The following is a 17,991-nucleotide window of genomic DNA, read 5'->3' as shown; positions in this document are numbered from 1 at the left end:
TGTGGTTCACAGTGGTGGGAGGGGTGGGTGTGAAGGAAGGGTTGAGGGTGTTGAAGGAAGGGGGGTGAAGGGAGGCTGAAGGGCGCATGGAGAGTCAGTGGGTGGATACTCGCATGGGGGCTGAAAGGTCTCGGGGAAGGGGGGGTGGTGGGGGGGATGCATTGGTGTCTTGTCACTTGTGCTGCCCGGTGTAGGTCATTGATCTTTCTTCGGCACTGGAGGCCAGTTCTCCTGGTCACACCCCCGGAGTTTAAGGCCGCAGCCACCTCATCCCAGGCAGCACTGGCTGACCTGTGGTTCACCCTCTGGGGAACAGGACATCTCTCCTGGCCTCCACTGCATATAGGAGCCTCCCCAGGTCCACATCGCCGAATCTTGGTGCCAGTCTCCTCAGCACCATTGTTGCAAGCTGACTGGGGTGGGCTCAGCAAGTGTTGCTTAGGTGCTGCTTGAACTTGTTAACGGGGGGGCTGGCGAGTGTAATGCCAGTGTGGTGCTGGCGAATCAGCCGGCGAGTCTTCATTTGCGGCGAGAAGCCCGTGGGGCCTCGTTAGGTGAACCCAAGTAACATTGAATATCATTGCCAGCCTTGCTGGGCCGAGCAGCGGGAAGCTCGCGGCTGTTTTTAAGAAATATTTCCGGAGAATTGCAGCCAATGTCAGCTGCACTATTTCTGTCCAATGCTAAGATGATTTTAAACTTCTGGGAACCACACGGCACCTGTGTAACTCAATGTATTTTTTTTCTTCTGTAAATGCTCCTGTGGAGTATGTGGGAAGATTTTTCTATAAAGTGCAAATTGCTGGTTCAAAAGTTTATTGATAAATATAAGACGCAGCATTGCATTTATAACAATAATAATATTTTATTGTCACAAGTATTAAGTTACTGTGAAAAGTCCCTAGTCACCATATTGCAGCGCCTGTTCGGGTAAGCTGGTACGGGAATTGAACCCGTGCTGCTGGCCTTGTTCTGCATCACAAAACAGCTGTCTAGTCCACTGAGGTAAACCAGCCTTCCTCATCATTAGACATGTCAAAACCATTCGCTAGGCAGACAAGTCAACTGTGGTTATGTTGGTAGCTGGCACTCTTGCCTGTGAACCCCACGTTCCTGGGTTTGAGTGTGGGAAAAAAAATCAAGGCTAGTGCTGTAGTGTGGTATTGAGGGGGGCACTGCACTGTGGGAGGTGCTTTTGGGTGAGCAGCTAAAGTGAGGCCTGTTTAGGTGGATAGTAAAGATCCCATGGCAATTTTTCCAAGAACAGGTGAGTTATTCCGATGGCTTGGCTCATTTATACGCTTCAATCAACATTCCAAATTTGATTATCTGGTCACGCTCACATCGTTAACCATATTTACAAAGGTTTTTGGAACCAAAGCAAAAGGATCACGGGGAGGAGGGTCACATTTTCTTGCGCTGATTTTAAAAAAGGGACATGTCCCTGAAAGTTTAACTGAGTACCGCTCTCCACAGATGCACTCAGACCTGTAGTGTTTCCAACATTGTAACTTTTTATTTCTGCTGCAATTAATCCTTCAGCTCAGTTGTTCTGTAATGTGCCAATTTGACCAAAAGGAAGCGGGGTAAAAAATGCGTAAACCTATGTTTGCACTGCAGCAGTTCTAAATATAACGAGGAAGTGCTTCTTCTCTCTAATCTCCCTTCCCCAATGTATTGCCAAGCAACCTCTTCCACCACCCACGCTCCCATTATCGATTGCGTCACGTTCAGTCCATGGTTATTTACTGTGAAGCCCCTCCACAGTCCAAGTTAGCAGCAGCGGCTGTAAGGCCGGTCAGAATCCCCTCCCTCTCTGTGTGGGCCAGCACCTTCGGTCTGACCTCCCTCGCCTCGCCCACTACCTGCTTCGGGGTAAAGGGAGATGCCGCGTCTTTGATGGGAAGGGGGAAAGAAAATGAAGAATTTTCCGGAACGTGTAGTTGTTAGCTCTCCCTTGCCGATCCTGCAGTGACCGTCATTTCCGTCAGGAGGAGTGAGTGTGGGGTGCATGTGTGTACGCGGGCCAGAGGAGAGCGCCGTCAGCACACGCTGCATCTGACACCGGGGCAGCAACAAGCTGGAGGCTTCGTGACAGAGAGAGAGAGAGAGACTCACACACTCAGCGGCATAAAGAGCGGAAGCATCTTCCTGCTCCTCAGTGCTGACAGACACGACATACCAACACAACCACCACACAGTTCTCACACACTCTTTAAAAAAAAAATTCTTTGAAAAACAAAACATCCATTCCCTTATAGCAGCCCCTCTCCAAAATATTCGGTTCAAAACCCGAATTAAAAGAAAAATCTACAAGGAGTGTTTGGATGGCAATTCTGAATCCGCAATAAGCAAACTTTTTTTCCTTTTAAACGCCTCGCAGAAGGCGACGAGAGAGAGAGAAAAGAAACGTTCTGCTGGGGGGAAAAACATTCGCAATTGACATTGTGTAAAAAAAAAACACCGGAGGATTTTCACCGCTACCCGGGAAAGAGGACAAGTGAGCGACCGGAGCGCTTCGGGCGACGCTCCAAACGTGTCTCGCTGCTGTTTTATTTCATTTGTTATTTTTTTCCCGGGAAACGAAAGTTGTTCATGGCTCTGATCATGGAACCTGTCAGCAAATGGACCCCGAGTCAAGTGGTGGACTGGATGAAAGGTAATTGTGTGTGTATGTTGTGACAAGTTGTGTGGGGGGTCGGGGAGCCAGGTCGCTGCTGCTTTTACTCCGAGGTGCGGGAACAGCTGCTGCTAAATTGTTGCATTTAAACAACGCCGGTCTCCCTCCCCTCAGAGGAAAGTGTATCCCCCCATTTCAGTTTGACTTTATTTCAGAAAGTTGTTGTTTTTCCTGTGTGTGCATGTGTCGTGCGCTTTAGAACCGGTTGTTTAAAACGATTGCGAGATGTTTACTTGGATTGTTGAGTGTTTTGGGTGGCGCGAGTTTCAGCCCGGACTGCAAACAGAATGCTGTTTTTGTTGTTTCTGATTTTATATATACATGTATAATTCCATACTCTGCAATTGCTAATACTGGATGGTTTAGGTCTGTCCTTCTGGCGAGCTACATGTCAGTGTGATAACCATGGAAACGTCGCTCCCCAGACTCCATTAGCATCGAATTAGGCAAGTGAAGGAGGAAAGGGAAAACGCTCAGATTTTTCACACACAATATTATTTTATTGGCGGTGTGTTTGGGGGTTTAAAACAAAACACGCACTCACCCCCCCCCCCCCCCCCCCAAACCGGGAAAGCTTAGCAACTCCATTCGTGTCCCTGTATGTTTGCTCAGGTTGGCGGCATTTTCTTTATTGTACCGCTGACAGTCAGGAGGTGTTGCTCCCGCGATGGGCAAATGTTGAGAGACGATGCCGGCGTGGTGGGACCGGTGCGTTGCGCTGACACACGGTCAGATTGAATCAAAGCGCGCTGTTTGATTGCAGGCTGGCCGTGTGATGGAGCAGTTGCGAGAGGGAGCTCTCTGCTCTTTTAAAACGAACGCGCGCCACTTCCATTCCCAATCCAGCTTTCCATCAATCAGTCCGGCTTCAGAATGGAAAACATCACACTTGCAGACAACTTTTGACGCGCCGACTCGAGAAAGTCAATAATAATAATAATCGTGGCCTTAAAATCAAACTTTGGAGTCGGTCTGTCTCACCACCCTGAATTTAATTTTCAAGATTTGAGTTGGTTAAGGGAGCTGGGGGAAGCGTGTGGTGTTTGTTTCCAGAGGCAGTTTGAATAGCCATGGCTCTTTTTTTTTATTTAACCACCTTGGGTGGAATTCTATCCTAGTAGGCAGGTGAAGTAACACCAGCAAAATCTGAGTTGCCTTCAGAGTTTTCCTTCACTTGCCTAATTCAGTGCTAACGGAGTGTGTATTTTTTTATCAGTCTACAATGTGGACATTTGAAAGAGTGGAGAAGAACGGCTGATAGCTGCCAGGCTTGGCATGTTACATGTGGGCATGATGAGCAGATGGGGCGGGCTTTGACCTCTGGTCCACCTGCCTTTACAGTTTGTCAAATGACCGAGAATGTGACAGTCCAGAAAGGAGCCACTTGCAGCAGGAGATCTTCACACTAGCCTCCCATTACTTCACCTCATCCTATCCACATGTTAAGATGGGGAGCACTCCGAGGGAAGTGGTTTACGAAAGGGATCAAAGCAAAACAAAACAAAAAACCCTAAACATTGAAAGTAAAATACAAGATGATGGAGAGAGTGTAGTGTGGGCAAGCATCATCTAATCTGGTCGTTCAATCTGGGATGGCGATTTCCAACACATTGGATTGCACAAGTTGATTTGGCTGTTCGATGTGTACTGATTAGATTTGACTAATTCTGAAAGGAAAAACAGTTGGCTTTTTGTACTTCTTTGAAAAACACGGTCTGCAGGAATACGTTTAACCCGAGATCTCCACCGGAGACTGTCAACCTGCCCATTATGTTTCTTCTAAATCTACAGCAAAACAACTGCAGAATCATTAGTTATTTGGCATGAATGCCATCACATATGGAGGATTGATAATACATAAAGCCTCTGCTGCCAAAGATTTAAAAAAACAAGCTGCATTAAATAAATGTTATAATAATATGGAATGATTGCCAAACTTGTGTGCGTTATGTATCACATAATTTTTATTGCAGCCACCTATATTAGGGGAATTTGTTAATTTTCTCACTTCCCCAGATAACTGCTAGATGCAAAGTTTTAGTTTAGTTTTATTTGTACAGCAGGTTTAGTTTAACTTTCTGTAGTTTTCCTTCTGAAGTAGTGGACCTCGAATGATCTATACAATAGACACACCATCACATTGGTATTTATGGCTGATGATACATCAGGGTGAACACAAGTGGTGATGGGTGAACTAGGTCAACTATTGAACTGAATTAGACAGCCAAGAAACCCATGGGACTGGCGAAGTAAGCATCAGGGATTAGGTCTCCCATAAATATAGATAAAGTTGTTCCTCTTTTAAAAATCCATTTCTGTCCACCTGGAATACTCAGATGAAAAGTGTCGGTGGCTGGATGTCACAAGCCTTGATAAAGGATGCTTTAATCGTGGTACATCATTTTCAGTTTGTAGTTTGCAAGGGCAGCTCTTCCAACAGAGACTCAAACAACACTTGATTTAGGGGACCTGATCAGTTTTGGGGGTGGTGCTGGGATATGTAATGTCATTGGGCTAATAATCCCGAGGTCCAGGCCAATACTCTACAAAACCCGCCATGGCAGCTATTGGAATTTAAATTCAATTAATAAATCTGGAATTAAAAGTCTCGGTAATGATGCCCATGAAACGCTTGTCGATTGTTGTAAAAGCCCATCTGGTTCACTACTGTCCGATAGGGAAGGAAATCTGCCATCCTTACTTGGTCTGGCCTACATGTGACTCCAGATTCACACCGATGTGGTTGACTCAACTATCCTTTAAAGTGATCTCACAAGCCACTCAGTTCAAGTGAAATTAGGCATAGACATCAAGTGCTGCCCTCACCTGTGATGCCCACATCTTATGAAACAATTAAAAACAAAATTAATTGCAAATATCAAAAGAGTGATTTTTTTTTTCAAATTCTGCAATCATACAGCAGATTTGTTCTGATCTGTGAGTTGAAAGAAATATATTTTAGGGATTTCCAATGAAGAGACATTTGTAAAAATTCGATCCATCAATTTTCTTTATGTTATGATGAATCTTCTGTGTACCTTTTAGAAGTTTATGCTCGTGTCTACATGTTCAAGTGATTCAACTCAGCTGGATTATTTTATTATTTCCCTTATCAAAATATTTATTTTGATCTGAAAAGTAAAACAAGCAAAGTTCTTATGAAAGTGGAGATAAAAAGAATTTTGATTAAATGTATCCCCCACATGACACAAAAGTCACAAAGGGAGTCCAAACTAAATACCCACCTCCAGTTGACATTTGGCCAGTAGGAACATAACTAATCTCACTTGTGGCCCTATAATATGAAAATCATACCATCTTACGTGGGGTCGATGTTATGAAAAAACTTGAGCCGTTAATTTCACGTCTGATTATGGCAATTTTTTGATAATGCTGTAGGCATGTATATAACATTATCAAACACCAGCCAATTCTAGCGAAGCTTTACTCAAAGTCAACTGGTAGAAAGTAAATGCTTCAGGCACCCAGAGAGAGAAGATACCACTCAACCCCTTGAGCCTATTCCGCCATTCAGTAGGATCATGGTTACAAATATGAACTGGAGCAGCATTTGCTCTGTTTGCTCTGTCCCTAGAATCCCTACAGTGCAGGAGGAGGCCATTCAGCCCATCGAATCTGCACCGACTCTCCGAAAGCGCATTCTACCAAAGGCCCAACCGGCCTCTCTCTGTAACCTAACCTGAACATCCCTGGACACTAAGGGGCAATTTATCATGGCCAATCCACCTAACCTTTGGACTGTGGGAGGAAACTGGAGCACCCGGAGGAAACCCATGTAGACACGGGGAGAACGTGCAAACTCCACACAGTCATGCAAGGTCAGAATTGAACCTGGGTCCCTGGCGCTGTGAGACAGCAGTGATAATCTCTGTGCCACCTTGCTGCCCCCTTATCGTTTGATAGGAGCATGGCAGATCTTGACTGTGGTCTCAACTCCCATGTTCCTCCTACCTCCCCCCCCCCCCCCCCCCCCCATCATCTTTGGCTCCCTTGTTAGTGGAGAATCTATCTACTTCTACCCTAAAAATATTCGATGATCTTGCCTGTTGATTCATATCGTAACTCCAGCTACTTGCCTTTATTCCATATTCCTTAATAACCTTTCCTAACAAAAATCTCCCAATTTCACCACCAGCCCATCCACCTTGGTAATGGAAAATATAACTCTGCGTATAGGATTTCTTCACTATGCTTCCCATGGTCGAAAACCCTTTGCAAAGAATGTTGTTGAGGATGATGGCACTTAAATTATATTTCACAATTATTTTAACAGTAGCAATCTGTACTTGAATCAGTTTTAAAAGTATTTTGGCAACATTTGGTATCTTTTGACTAGGGGCAGGGGGAGGCAGCGTGGTGATGATGTACCTTGTACATGAATGCTTAACATCCTATTTTTTCAGTTTCAAGAAATAAAACCAAATCAGTTTTAAAATGCAAGTTGTACAATTAGAGTGACAAGTGGCTTTGTTTTTGAACAAAGTGTCGGGCTAGAACAAGTTGACAAGGTTTGCTTTTAAAAAAGCACTAATTAGTTTGTTCTTATGAATACTCTCTGGCATTGAGCCAGTGTTTACCCATTACACACAGTACAGTAGATACTAAATGACAACGATCTGATCTGAATAACTCCCAGGCAGTGTATGGGCACTAATGGATATGTTTGGATTGCCGATTTCTGTGCTCTTGATAAAAGGTGTTTCATCATCGGTCAAAAATTCCAAGTGCGTATCGTGACTGAAAGATATTGGAAATGGTTGATACACATATATGCAAGCAGTTGAACTATTAATGTTTGAGGGAAAGTTCAAGTTCATGAAAATATGCATTGAATAGATGTTTTTATTTCTGAGAACTGGTAATCGGAACTTGGGTTACTTGAGGTAAAATCCTGATCTAGTCTTGAACAGCCCTGAGGGACTGCAAAACAAAATATTAGTATGAATTGAAACAGCAAGTTGTGACAAAGAGTTGTTTAATCTGGTGTTTGTAATCATAGGAGAGGTTGCTTGGAATATGTGAAACAATCTTGTGCGCAGTATTCTCTATAGCGACTGCATCGCATCAGTACAGCTAGCATTAAGAGTGTATCATATATAAAATATGAAGGAGTTGTGGGTCTCCATTTCTTTGTGCTTTGAGAACTGAATTCCCATGGTTTCTGCTGCATTATGTTTTGCTTCTGAGTTTTCAAACCATCTAATGAACCAACTTGTAAATTGAATAGAAATATTCAAAAAAACATGACCAGACAGCTTGGTTTGTAATCAGCTAAAGAAACAAGCAATATTTATCTTTTTAAAAATATGAATAAATTGCAACAGATGTGTAAAACTGCTTTTAATTAGCCTTTAAATTAACTAAACAAGTAATTTCTTCATCAGTCACTGGCATTTTCAAAAGTTCTGAAAATTGTAATATATCATTTAGAGACTGTCTTAACAATGTATGCGCCCCCCCCCCCCCCCCCCCCCCCCCCCCCCCCCGCAATGTACTATCAGGTATTAACGGGATGCTAAGGAAATATTCAAACCAATGATTCTGTTTATTCGATTTATTTTGAAAATCTTGTCCTCCAACTACACAACATTATAACTCAAATGTCAAACTGGTATTCGTACCATTATTACAGTTTATTGTTTGCATAACACTTTGCTATAATTTTCAAGCAAATGTACATATTTAATACAACTATTTGTCCCAGTGTGAAATTAGGTTTGGAATATATACAAGGTTGTAATTGAGAACCTATTTATTTTGTTTTATAAATTTTGAGTACCCAATTATTTTTTTTCCAATTGAGGGGCAATTTAGCATGGCCAATCCACCTAAACTGCACATCTTTGGGTTGTGGGGGTGAAACCTACGCAGGCACGGGGAGAGAATCTATTTCTGACTTGGGAAGTTAGCAGAAAGCTGCGAAACATACCTCACTTTAAGGCGATTATTTACGTAAGCAAATACTTTTTAGTTGACTGTAGCATTCCTCAGATTTAAATTATGACAAAACAGTATGGTTTGCAGCTTAAACATGCATTCATTTCCCTGTATATGTTGATAAACTGATATCTCACGTAATTAATTGTCTCCTTTCAAATGTAATTTTTCCTCAAGAGTACGTGTAAATTGACCAGCTATCAAGCTCAAGTCTAAAGCACATTTTTCTTATTGTGCAATGCCATTAATCTTCTAATGGTTATGAGAGATTAAACTAAACTGTGTAATGTATTATACTATTAGTATGTTCATTGGATTAAATAATTTATATTTTTCTAAAAATATTGGCAAGTATTGTTCTGTACAAGTGTAGTTGATTTAAGCAGAATTCAACATGAGCTTGTAGTCCCACTTCTGAAATAACTTAATTGATTTGGTGGAAGTTCATAAGAATTTATAATTGCTTTCCACAGACAAATAACTGTATTTCCAAATCCCAATTCACCATATTATATACTTTGTGGTTCCTTTCTTAAGGTTGTATTCTAAATGCAAGTATTTTGCAGTTACTTTCAGGATGTGTCTTTTTTTAAACGGAGGCTGGAAAATCACAGTCATCTTGATGTGCATTGCTAAAGGATCTCATAAGTGACAGCAAATCATTCACCTGTGACATGCAATTTCTGTTCCATGGCAAAGATGAAGCAGAATCACTACTGTCAGACACTTGACTGCCTTACTTGATTACTGGAGAATCAGGCCGCTTTTGTAGATGTGTCTGTAGCCTAGTGTAATCATGAACACTGGCCAATCACATTTGTAAACAATGCTTTATCATTCAACATACTGAGTAAAATATTAATAGCTGCTGCCACTTGCTAAAATTCCAACTAGCTAACAACTCAAATAGCTATGTGCTTTAGTAGAGGTTTTCATTCCCCATTTTAGCTCACTTGGCTAGACAGCTGGTTCATGATGCAGAGCATGGCCAGCAGCACGTGTTCAATTCCTGTACCAGCTGAAGATATTCATGAAGGCCTTGCCTTCTCAACCTTGCCCCTCGCCTGAGGTGTGGTGAACCTCAGGAAAAATCACTACCAGTCAGCTCTCCCCTGAAAGGGGGAAAGCAGCCTATGGTCATCTGAAATAAAATAAATAAATAATCGCTTATTGCCACAAGTAGGCTTCAATGAAGTTACTGTGAAAGGCCCCTAATCGCCACATTCTGCCGCCTGTTTGGGGAGGCCAGTACGGGCAGAGCATGACCAGCAGCACGGGTTCAATTCCTGTACCAGCTCAGGTTATTCATGAAGGCCACACCTCTTCAACCTTGCCCCTCGCCTGAGGTATGGTGAACCTCAGGTTAAATCACCACCAGTCAGCTTCCCCTCTCAAAGGGGAAAGCAGCTTATGGTTATCTAAAATAAAATAAATAAATAATCGCTTATTGTCACAAGTAGGCTTCAATGAAGTTACTGTGAAAAGCTGCTAGTCGCCACATTCCAGCGCCTGTTCGGGGAGGCCGGTAAGGGAATTGAACCCGTGCTGCTGGCCTTGTTCTGTGTTACAAGCTGGCTGTTTCTAACTATGGCAACTTTATTTATTCCCCTATATCTTTGTGCCCAGCCTTTCTCAGCTGCAGCAAAGTGTAGCGTTTCTTTGTGAAAAAACAGATTAAAATTTGGGTGACCATAATATGTGTAAAAACAGTCACAGTGATAAGATGGTCCATAAGGGAATCAGATATTACTTCAGCCGTACATCCTGGTGCTACACAGTGGAGGGAAGAAATGTGACAGGAAATGTCAGTCATTTTCCTGTGTGGAGAAATTGGCCTCGTTGGCCGAGCCTTAAAGCCTTGAACTTTAATGAATTTTAGACGTATTATCCGTGTTATCATCTATGCACTAAATTCGAATTGCGAATGCGATTGATTGATGAACTAGCTGTTTGGCTTTGTATTGGGTTTTAGCTTAAATTGAAAACGAAAACCTGGCTTTTGGTTCCTTTCAATTGATTCTTAAGAAATTGTAAATGTTATTATAATACTTGTTTTCAAATTAATTTCAGTGCAGATTTAATTTCAGATAGGTGTGCGGTGTTTTGATTATTGAGCTGGGGAAGTGGAGAAGAGGTCATGAGTTCAAATCCACCCATGAAAACTTGTGAAATTGGATTAAGTAAATTTTTGGAAAGAAATGACCATAAATGCAGCTGATGGATAGAAAATCCCAACTGGGTATACTCATCATACTCATCTGACTCGTCCAGATTAAATATGATTCTAATCCTTTGCTTGATGTTCAACCGTTAAGAATATGGTTGATTTTAATGTTCTCTGTATCAATACAGAAGGAGACCAGTCAGTCTATTGTGACTGCACCCACTCTCTGCAACTACAACTCGGCTAGTCCCACTCCCCACTTTTATATTATTTTCTCTTCAGATAATGATCCAATTTCTTTTCAAAATCTATGATTGAATTTGCCTCAACCTCACTCTCAGGAAGTGCGTTCCGTATCCTAATCACTTGTTGCATAAAAACATTTTATCCACCTGTTGCCATTGGTTCTTTTGCCAATCATCTTAAATTGGTATCCCCTGGGTCCTTGACCCTTCCATCAATGGGAACTGTTTCTCCCTACCTGCTATGTCCAGATCCCTCATGATTTTCAACATTTCTATCAAATCTCCTTTCAACCTTCTCGAAGGACAACGACTCAGCATCTCCAACCTATCTAGGTAACTGAAGTCCCTCGTCCCTGGACCCATTCTTATAATTCTTTTCTGCACCCATTCTAAAGCCCTCACTTCTTCCTGAAAGTATGTTGCTTCAAATTGGATACAGCACTCCCATTGAGGCTGAACCAGTTTTATAATGGTTCATCATAATGATCTTGCTTTTGTACTCAATTTGAAATGCCCAGGATCTTCTATGCCTTTTTAAACACTTTCTTCCCCATGCCCAAGACCAACAGTTTGTGCACGTACACTCACCCTGGCCACTCTCTTCCTGCACCTCCTTTAGAATTGTACCCTTTATATTATATTGCCTTTCCTGATTCTCCCCACCAAATATTATCAATTCCCACTTCTTTGCATGAAATTTCATCAGCCATGTGTCGGCTCATTCCACCAGTCTCCTGAAATCTCTCACTACCTTTATCGCATTTTTCCATACATCCAAGTGGACTTTTATGAAGTGGCCAAGCAATCCACTAATTTGGAATTGCTACTGGGGGACCATCCTCGCATGCTAACTAAGGATGGGTAATAAGTGCAGCTTTGCCAAAGTTGACAACATCTCAAAAACAGCATCTTTTACATAACTAAATGGTTTAGGATATTGGGCATAAAATCATCTAGTGCTAATTATTGTATACATGTCTTCTATATTTCCATTTACAGAGTCATTTACATCACAGGGTAGGCCATTGAGTTCATGCCGCCGCCCCACAGAATAATGCAGTAAGTCCCATTCCTCAACTTGCTCCCCATAGTCCTAGAAACTTATTTCCTCAAGTACCCCATTAATTTTATTTTGAAACCATTGATTGTTCCCACATCCACCACCCTCATAGCTCGTGGGGTCCAGGTCATTCCCTATCACTGCATAAAAAGATACTCCCTTAAAATGAAGGCAAGCCCTTTTCCTGCATGCAGGCTTCCTTTAAGAACCTGGAGTCCAAGCCACCTGGATCAGGTGACTTACCTATGCTGTGCCAGCCTTTCTGTTACCTCTTTTTCAATTTTCGTACCATCCATTGACTTGATCACTATCTCTGCTTCTACCGATATTCTGTCAGATTCCTCTCTCTTAGTGAACACACATATGTGGAACTCACTAATGTATTTTAGCCTTAGCCTGAAATTCTAAGCATATATCACCTTCTTTGTTCCTAATAGGAGCTACTCCGCATCTTACTGCTCACTTAGTAATTCTCTGCTAGGAGAAGATTTTTGACTTCCATTTTATGATGACTGCCATTCTAGTTTCATTCTCTCTCTCTTTGACAATCTTATTTCCCTTTTCATCTCCCCTCTCAATTTGTATTTGACCTGGGTTACACCTGAAGAACATACCTGACATCCATCCTACACCCTCCTTGTTCCATCATTATCTTTATCTCCCTCATCATCTAAGGAACCCTATTTTTCCTTAACTTTTATCCTTTTGGAATGTACCTAGTCTGTACATGAAGCATCTATCACTCCCTTAAATATAAGCTATTGTTTCATTGCAGGTTTTCCTGTCCGCCTCTGTTTCCATTTTAACCTAACTGGACCCCTTCTCATTGCGTTAAAATAATTCCTCTTCCATTTTAGAAGTTATTTGTTGGATTATTCCTTGATATTCTCCATAATAAATCTAAGCATTATGATATTGTTGATGCATTATAATATTGTTAGAGTCCTTCCTTTTGATTTCCTTTTGCTCCCATTTCTTTTGTTTTATTTTATTATTTTTGGCCCATAGAATCATGATCGGAATGCACCTTTAAGCAGACGCAGCCTGCTAGTCAGGGCAGGGTGTTCCAGGACTTGTTTTTTTTTTTGGAGAGGAGAATACAGATCCATCGGCACTGAATCTTCAGAATTAGCTTTGGAAGAAGTCAGTTCGATTGGTTGGCTGGCAACTTGTGGGTTGGCCAGGGACAGTCTCTGGCTGACGACAGTCAGTGATTGGTTCCTGCGGGATGTTTCTGAGAGAGATGGACAGAAGTCATTAGACTTGAAAGGAGTAGGAGCTCTCTCCTGAAGTAAAGGACTGTTTTATTGTTCTAAAACCAGTGAGTGCCTGACACATCTTTGCCATTTAGTTGAAATTATCTTGAATCTACAAAGCAATTAGCCTAGCCAGTGAAAAGAATCTCCAACTTAGAAGGAAGAATCATCAAAGCAAAAGCTTGAATTTCTGAGGTTGTTACTGGAAAGCATCATAGTGCATCGGAGATCTTTTATCCTTTTACTTTATCATTACTTTTCTTCCATCTCCACAATCCACAATTAAATAATATATTACTGTTAAATATGAAAATGTTATTTTCACAAGGTAATTTATAGATGTATTAATTAACCATGATGCCAACATTTAACAGCACTCACAAATATAAAAATCATTTCAGTGCTCGATCTGTTGTTCCATAATACTCAGCTCACTACTAAAATCCTACTGAACATCTAATTGAACAAGGTGTAAGTTTCATGGGGCTTCTAACAGTATACAAGAGCAAGTAAAGGGAAGTTCCCATTACATCAGCAGAAGCTGACCGTTGGCTCAGATGGGATGGGGTGGTATTTGGGGGCTTTGGTAGACCAGTGAGTGACAGAGCATAATGTCAGGGTTTCTGTCATAATTTGAGTTTTTGATAATTCCCAAAGTTGTAGGGAGGTTCATGATGATGAGTACGGACTGCCTGCCATAAAAAACGTGCTGGGCTATTTTCTAGGCTTGAATATGTTATTAAATGCAATGCTCTATATTGTGTAGAAATCCTATTGGATGGGTGGCACCTGGAGTTTGACATTGTTGTTAACCTCTAAGGCCAAAAAGTCCCTCTTTTTGCTGGTGTAAGGGACATGGTGTGAAATGAGTTTGGGCAATTTCAATCTTGTTTAACCATTCCTAATGTAATATTATAAAAAAAAATGACTATGGTTGCTGGAATGGGTGGCACAGTCGGACAGTGATTAGCACTGTTGCCTCACAGCTCCAGGGACCTGAGATTGATTTCTGGCTGCAAGCTCTCCCCGTGTCTGCGTGGACTTTCTCTGGCTGCTCCGGTTTCCTCCCACAAGTCCCGGAAGACGCGCTTGTTAGGTGAATTGGACTTTCTGAATTCTCCCCCAGTGTACCCAAACAGGCGCTGGAGTGTGGCAACGAGGGGATTTCCACAGTAACTTCATTGCAGTGTTAATGTAAGCCTACTTGTGACATTAATAACTTATTATTATGGAATATGAAACAAAACAAAAAATACTGGACAATCTCAGCAGATCTGACAGCATCTGAGGAGAGAGAGAGAAGGAAGTTAACATTTTGAGTCTAGATAACTTATGTCAAAGTGAGAAATTCATCCAGACTCAAAACATTAACTTCCTGCTCCCTTCTTAAGAGGCTATAGAATGGTTGATGTGGAGGGAAGAAACAAACAGTTACACTTGAATCAACATCTGGGAGATTTATACCTGACCTCAGGGTGCTTAATGACGATGGTATCTTAAATTGGAAAGAGTTACATTCTCTGGCACTAACATCTCTTGCCTTGATGAGTTCACCTTTATAAAAACTGTTCATGTATGCAGCACACGTCTGTGTACAGAACATGATTGCACTCAGAAAATAAATCTAATAAAAGGTACCTACAGGTACCAATGGTAAATTTAAATAATAGAATGTGCAATGGATTAGTAAGCAGTTGTGTCCTTGAATACTAAGATTTTATGGCACAGTAAGAAGTCTTACAACACCAGGTTAAAGTCCAACAGATTTGTTCAAATACACCTGAGGAAGGAGCTATGCTCCGAAAGCTAGTGATTCGAAACAACCCTGTTGGACTTTAACCTGGTGTAAGACTTATCATCCCAGTCCAATGCAGGCATCTCCACATCAAGATTGTATGGAGCCTGGAAGGGTGGGAAAGGACGAGTGCAGGGTGAAAAAATTAAGTGGTATGGGAAATTTTAAGCCCCCAGTAGTCGGTTGAGATGCACAGATAAAGTCAGCCATGTGTTTGCAACTATGGCGGGTTCCTAATATTTTTGCATTAAGAATAATCATTGCATCCTATCTTTAATTCAGTGGTGCACATGAATCTTGTGACACCCAGTTCACAGTTGTTTAAAGGCGGTGTGTACCTTTCAGCTTTGTGCAGTTGTATGTAAGGCCCGCAGTTTTTGTTGCTTAACTGTGCGGCATTTGGATGCTTGGGACTGGCTAAGGGTGAGTCAGCAGTGTTGGGGTTTTTGGAGCGGGGTCAGGTGCATTGAGGAGTGAAGTGGGATGAGCTTGGTGTCCTGAATGTGGTGGGAGGGGGTGGCAATGGGCATAGCCCATGAAGGTAAGAAAATGAGGAGCCTATAGGGCACTGTCAGTCCTGTCCAAATATGGGCCCATCTGAAGGTATTGGCTGGCAGAGTTTGGGATTTGAGTTCACCTATATTACAATTACCGTGCTGTGGGTGGTCTCAGACAATGTCCTTTATGATACATTGAAAGGAGGGCCAACTGAGCCAGCAAGTTCAGTAATATCCCACAGAGTGGTGAGTAGAACACTGGGCCCTAACATGAACATTCAATAAAGAAGGAATGAAAAATCACAACATTTATTCTTTCCACAATAAAGAAAATGTCCCCAACTCCCCTGTAACCATCAATGCTTGCCCTTCGTGAGGCATACCAATACATTTAGCTCTCTGACTAAGCTTGTCTTAACAAATAATGATGATGTGCACATTGAATAAAGTGAAATAAATGTAATGTGAAATATTTACAAGTGAAATTTAAATTTGATAAAATACTTATGCCACATTTGAGCTCTCAAGTCGTATATTAATAGCAATGGAGATGGGAAGGAAAGTTGTGGGGCTGGATTCTCCACTTCTGAGACTATGTTGACGCCAAAGGGGAATCCATGGACTTTTATGACAGAAAACTGGTCCCGTACCTGGACAGATTCTGCTACCGTTGAGGGGCTGGTAACGGTGCTATTTGGAAGGGTCTAGGACAACTCATCGCGGCCGACTCATCGCGGCCGACTCATCGCCGCTGACTCATCGCCAGCCCAACTCATCGCCAGCCCAACTCATCGCCAGGCCAACTAAAAATTGAAATTCATGGTAAAAGCAGTCGGCGGAGGGTAACTTTTGAACGACCAAGCATTTGATAGATAGACCGGCCAGCGAACCAAGTTATATCACTGTTCAGACCGGTGGTATTTCAAATTCAATAAAAATTAATAGAGGTTAAAATACTTATTAAAAATTGAAATTCATGGTAATTCATGGTAAAAGCTGTCGGCGGCGGCGGGTAACTTTTGAACGGCCCGCACCAAGCACTTATTTTATGTTAAAAGCACATGCGCAAGCCACATGGAGGGGAATCACCAAATGAGTCATTTAGATCCCTCATACTCAGCTGCAATGAGGAAATAAATGTGAAACCGATAATTACCGACTAACTAGATCCACAAGTTACTCAATTACCAACACACCTATTTGTCAACAAATAAATCTGCTCCTCCACAGAACACAAATTACCTTCAGGACAGGAACTTCAATTTTAATTCTTCCAATTGTAAACCCTTTACTTCAATTTTAATTCTTCCAATCTTAAACCCTTTACTTCAATTTTAATTCTTCCAATTTTAAACCCTTTACAATGGAGCAAATTTTAAGTCAGCGAGGCAAAGAGAAGTTTTCTCATAATGGATATTTGTTCATTTTTGATAAATTCAGTAAAACCGAAGGCGATTTGATGTTTTGGCGATGTGAACAGCTCAGCAGATGTAAAGCAAGAATTCACACAAGATTTGGAAACGTAGTGAAATTCATAAATACTCACACCCATGACTCTTCACCAATACGAATAGAAGTGGCAAGGACGACTACAAAAATTAAAACCCGAGCCGGGGAGACAATGGAAAACCCAAGTGTATTGATTAATGAAGTTTTGGCGAATGTTTCCCAAGCGGAACAAGGATCACTACCGTGTGCGTCTGCTCTGAAGAAAACAAATCGACGGAAACAGAATCAAATTAGCGTCCCTCCGCCAGACCCAAGTGACCTTCATCAGTTAGCAATCCCTGATGAATATGCGACGTACGAAACGGAGCCAAACCAGAAGGAAGTTTTTTTACTAAAAGACAGTGGTCCCGGAGAAGACAGAATCTTGCTGTTTGGAAGGAGAAGTTGGTTGCAACAGTTGGCTTCATCAGAAGTTTGGTATGTCGATGGAACCTTTAAGATAGCTCCGAAGTTATTTTCTCAGGTTTATATTGTACTGGCTCAAAAATTCGGAGGTGTCATCCCAGTACTTTATGTTCTTTTACCTAAGAAGCAAAAAGTCACATATTCAAGGGTTTTTGAAATGATAAAAGAAATTGAGCCCACCGTAAACCCAAAATCAATTGTATGTGATTTTGAACTCGCGGCATTTAGAGCAATCAAAGAAATATTTCCAAAAGTAGAATTAAAAGGGTGCTTCTTTCATCTTAGTCAAAATATGCAGAAGCACATTGCGGCTTCGGGTCTAACTTCTCGTTAAAATAACGACAGCAAGTTTTCGTTACAAGTCAAAATGATACTGGCTCTTGCATTTGTCCCTGTCGAACATATATATTGATGCCTTAGTT

General features: G+C 41.7%; 1 protein-coding gene across 1 annotated transcript in view; it reads left to right on the top strand.

Annotated features, from left to right (window-relative positions):
- The first annotated feature begins 1,785 nt into the window (after positions 1-1,785).
- Positions 1,786-17,991, top strand: part of cnksr2a (connector enhancer of kinase suppressor of Ras 2a) — a 709,037-nt gene continuing 692,831 nt past the window's right edge. Inside the window, exon 1 of the mRNA XM_038802429.1 lies at positions 1,786-2,659. Coding sequence (XP_038658357.1) covers positions 2,596-2,659 — 64 coding nt within the window. The 5' untranslated portion in view covers positions 1,786-2,595. The remainder of the gene's footprint in view (positions 2,660-17,991) is intronic.

Source organism: Scyliorhinus canicula, chromosome 7 (assembly GCF_902713615.1).
Source record: "Scyliorhinus canicula chromosome 7, sScyCan1.1, whole genome shotgun sequence".
NCBI lineage: Eukaryota > Metazoa > Chordata > Chondrichthyes > Carcharhiniformes > Scyliorhinidae > Scyliorhinus > Scyliorhinus canicula.
This window is presented reverse-complemented; position numbering and strand designations above follow the sequence as displayed.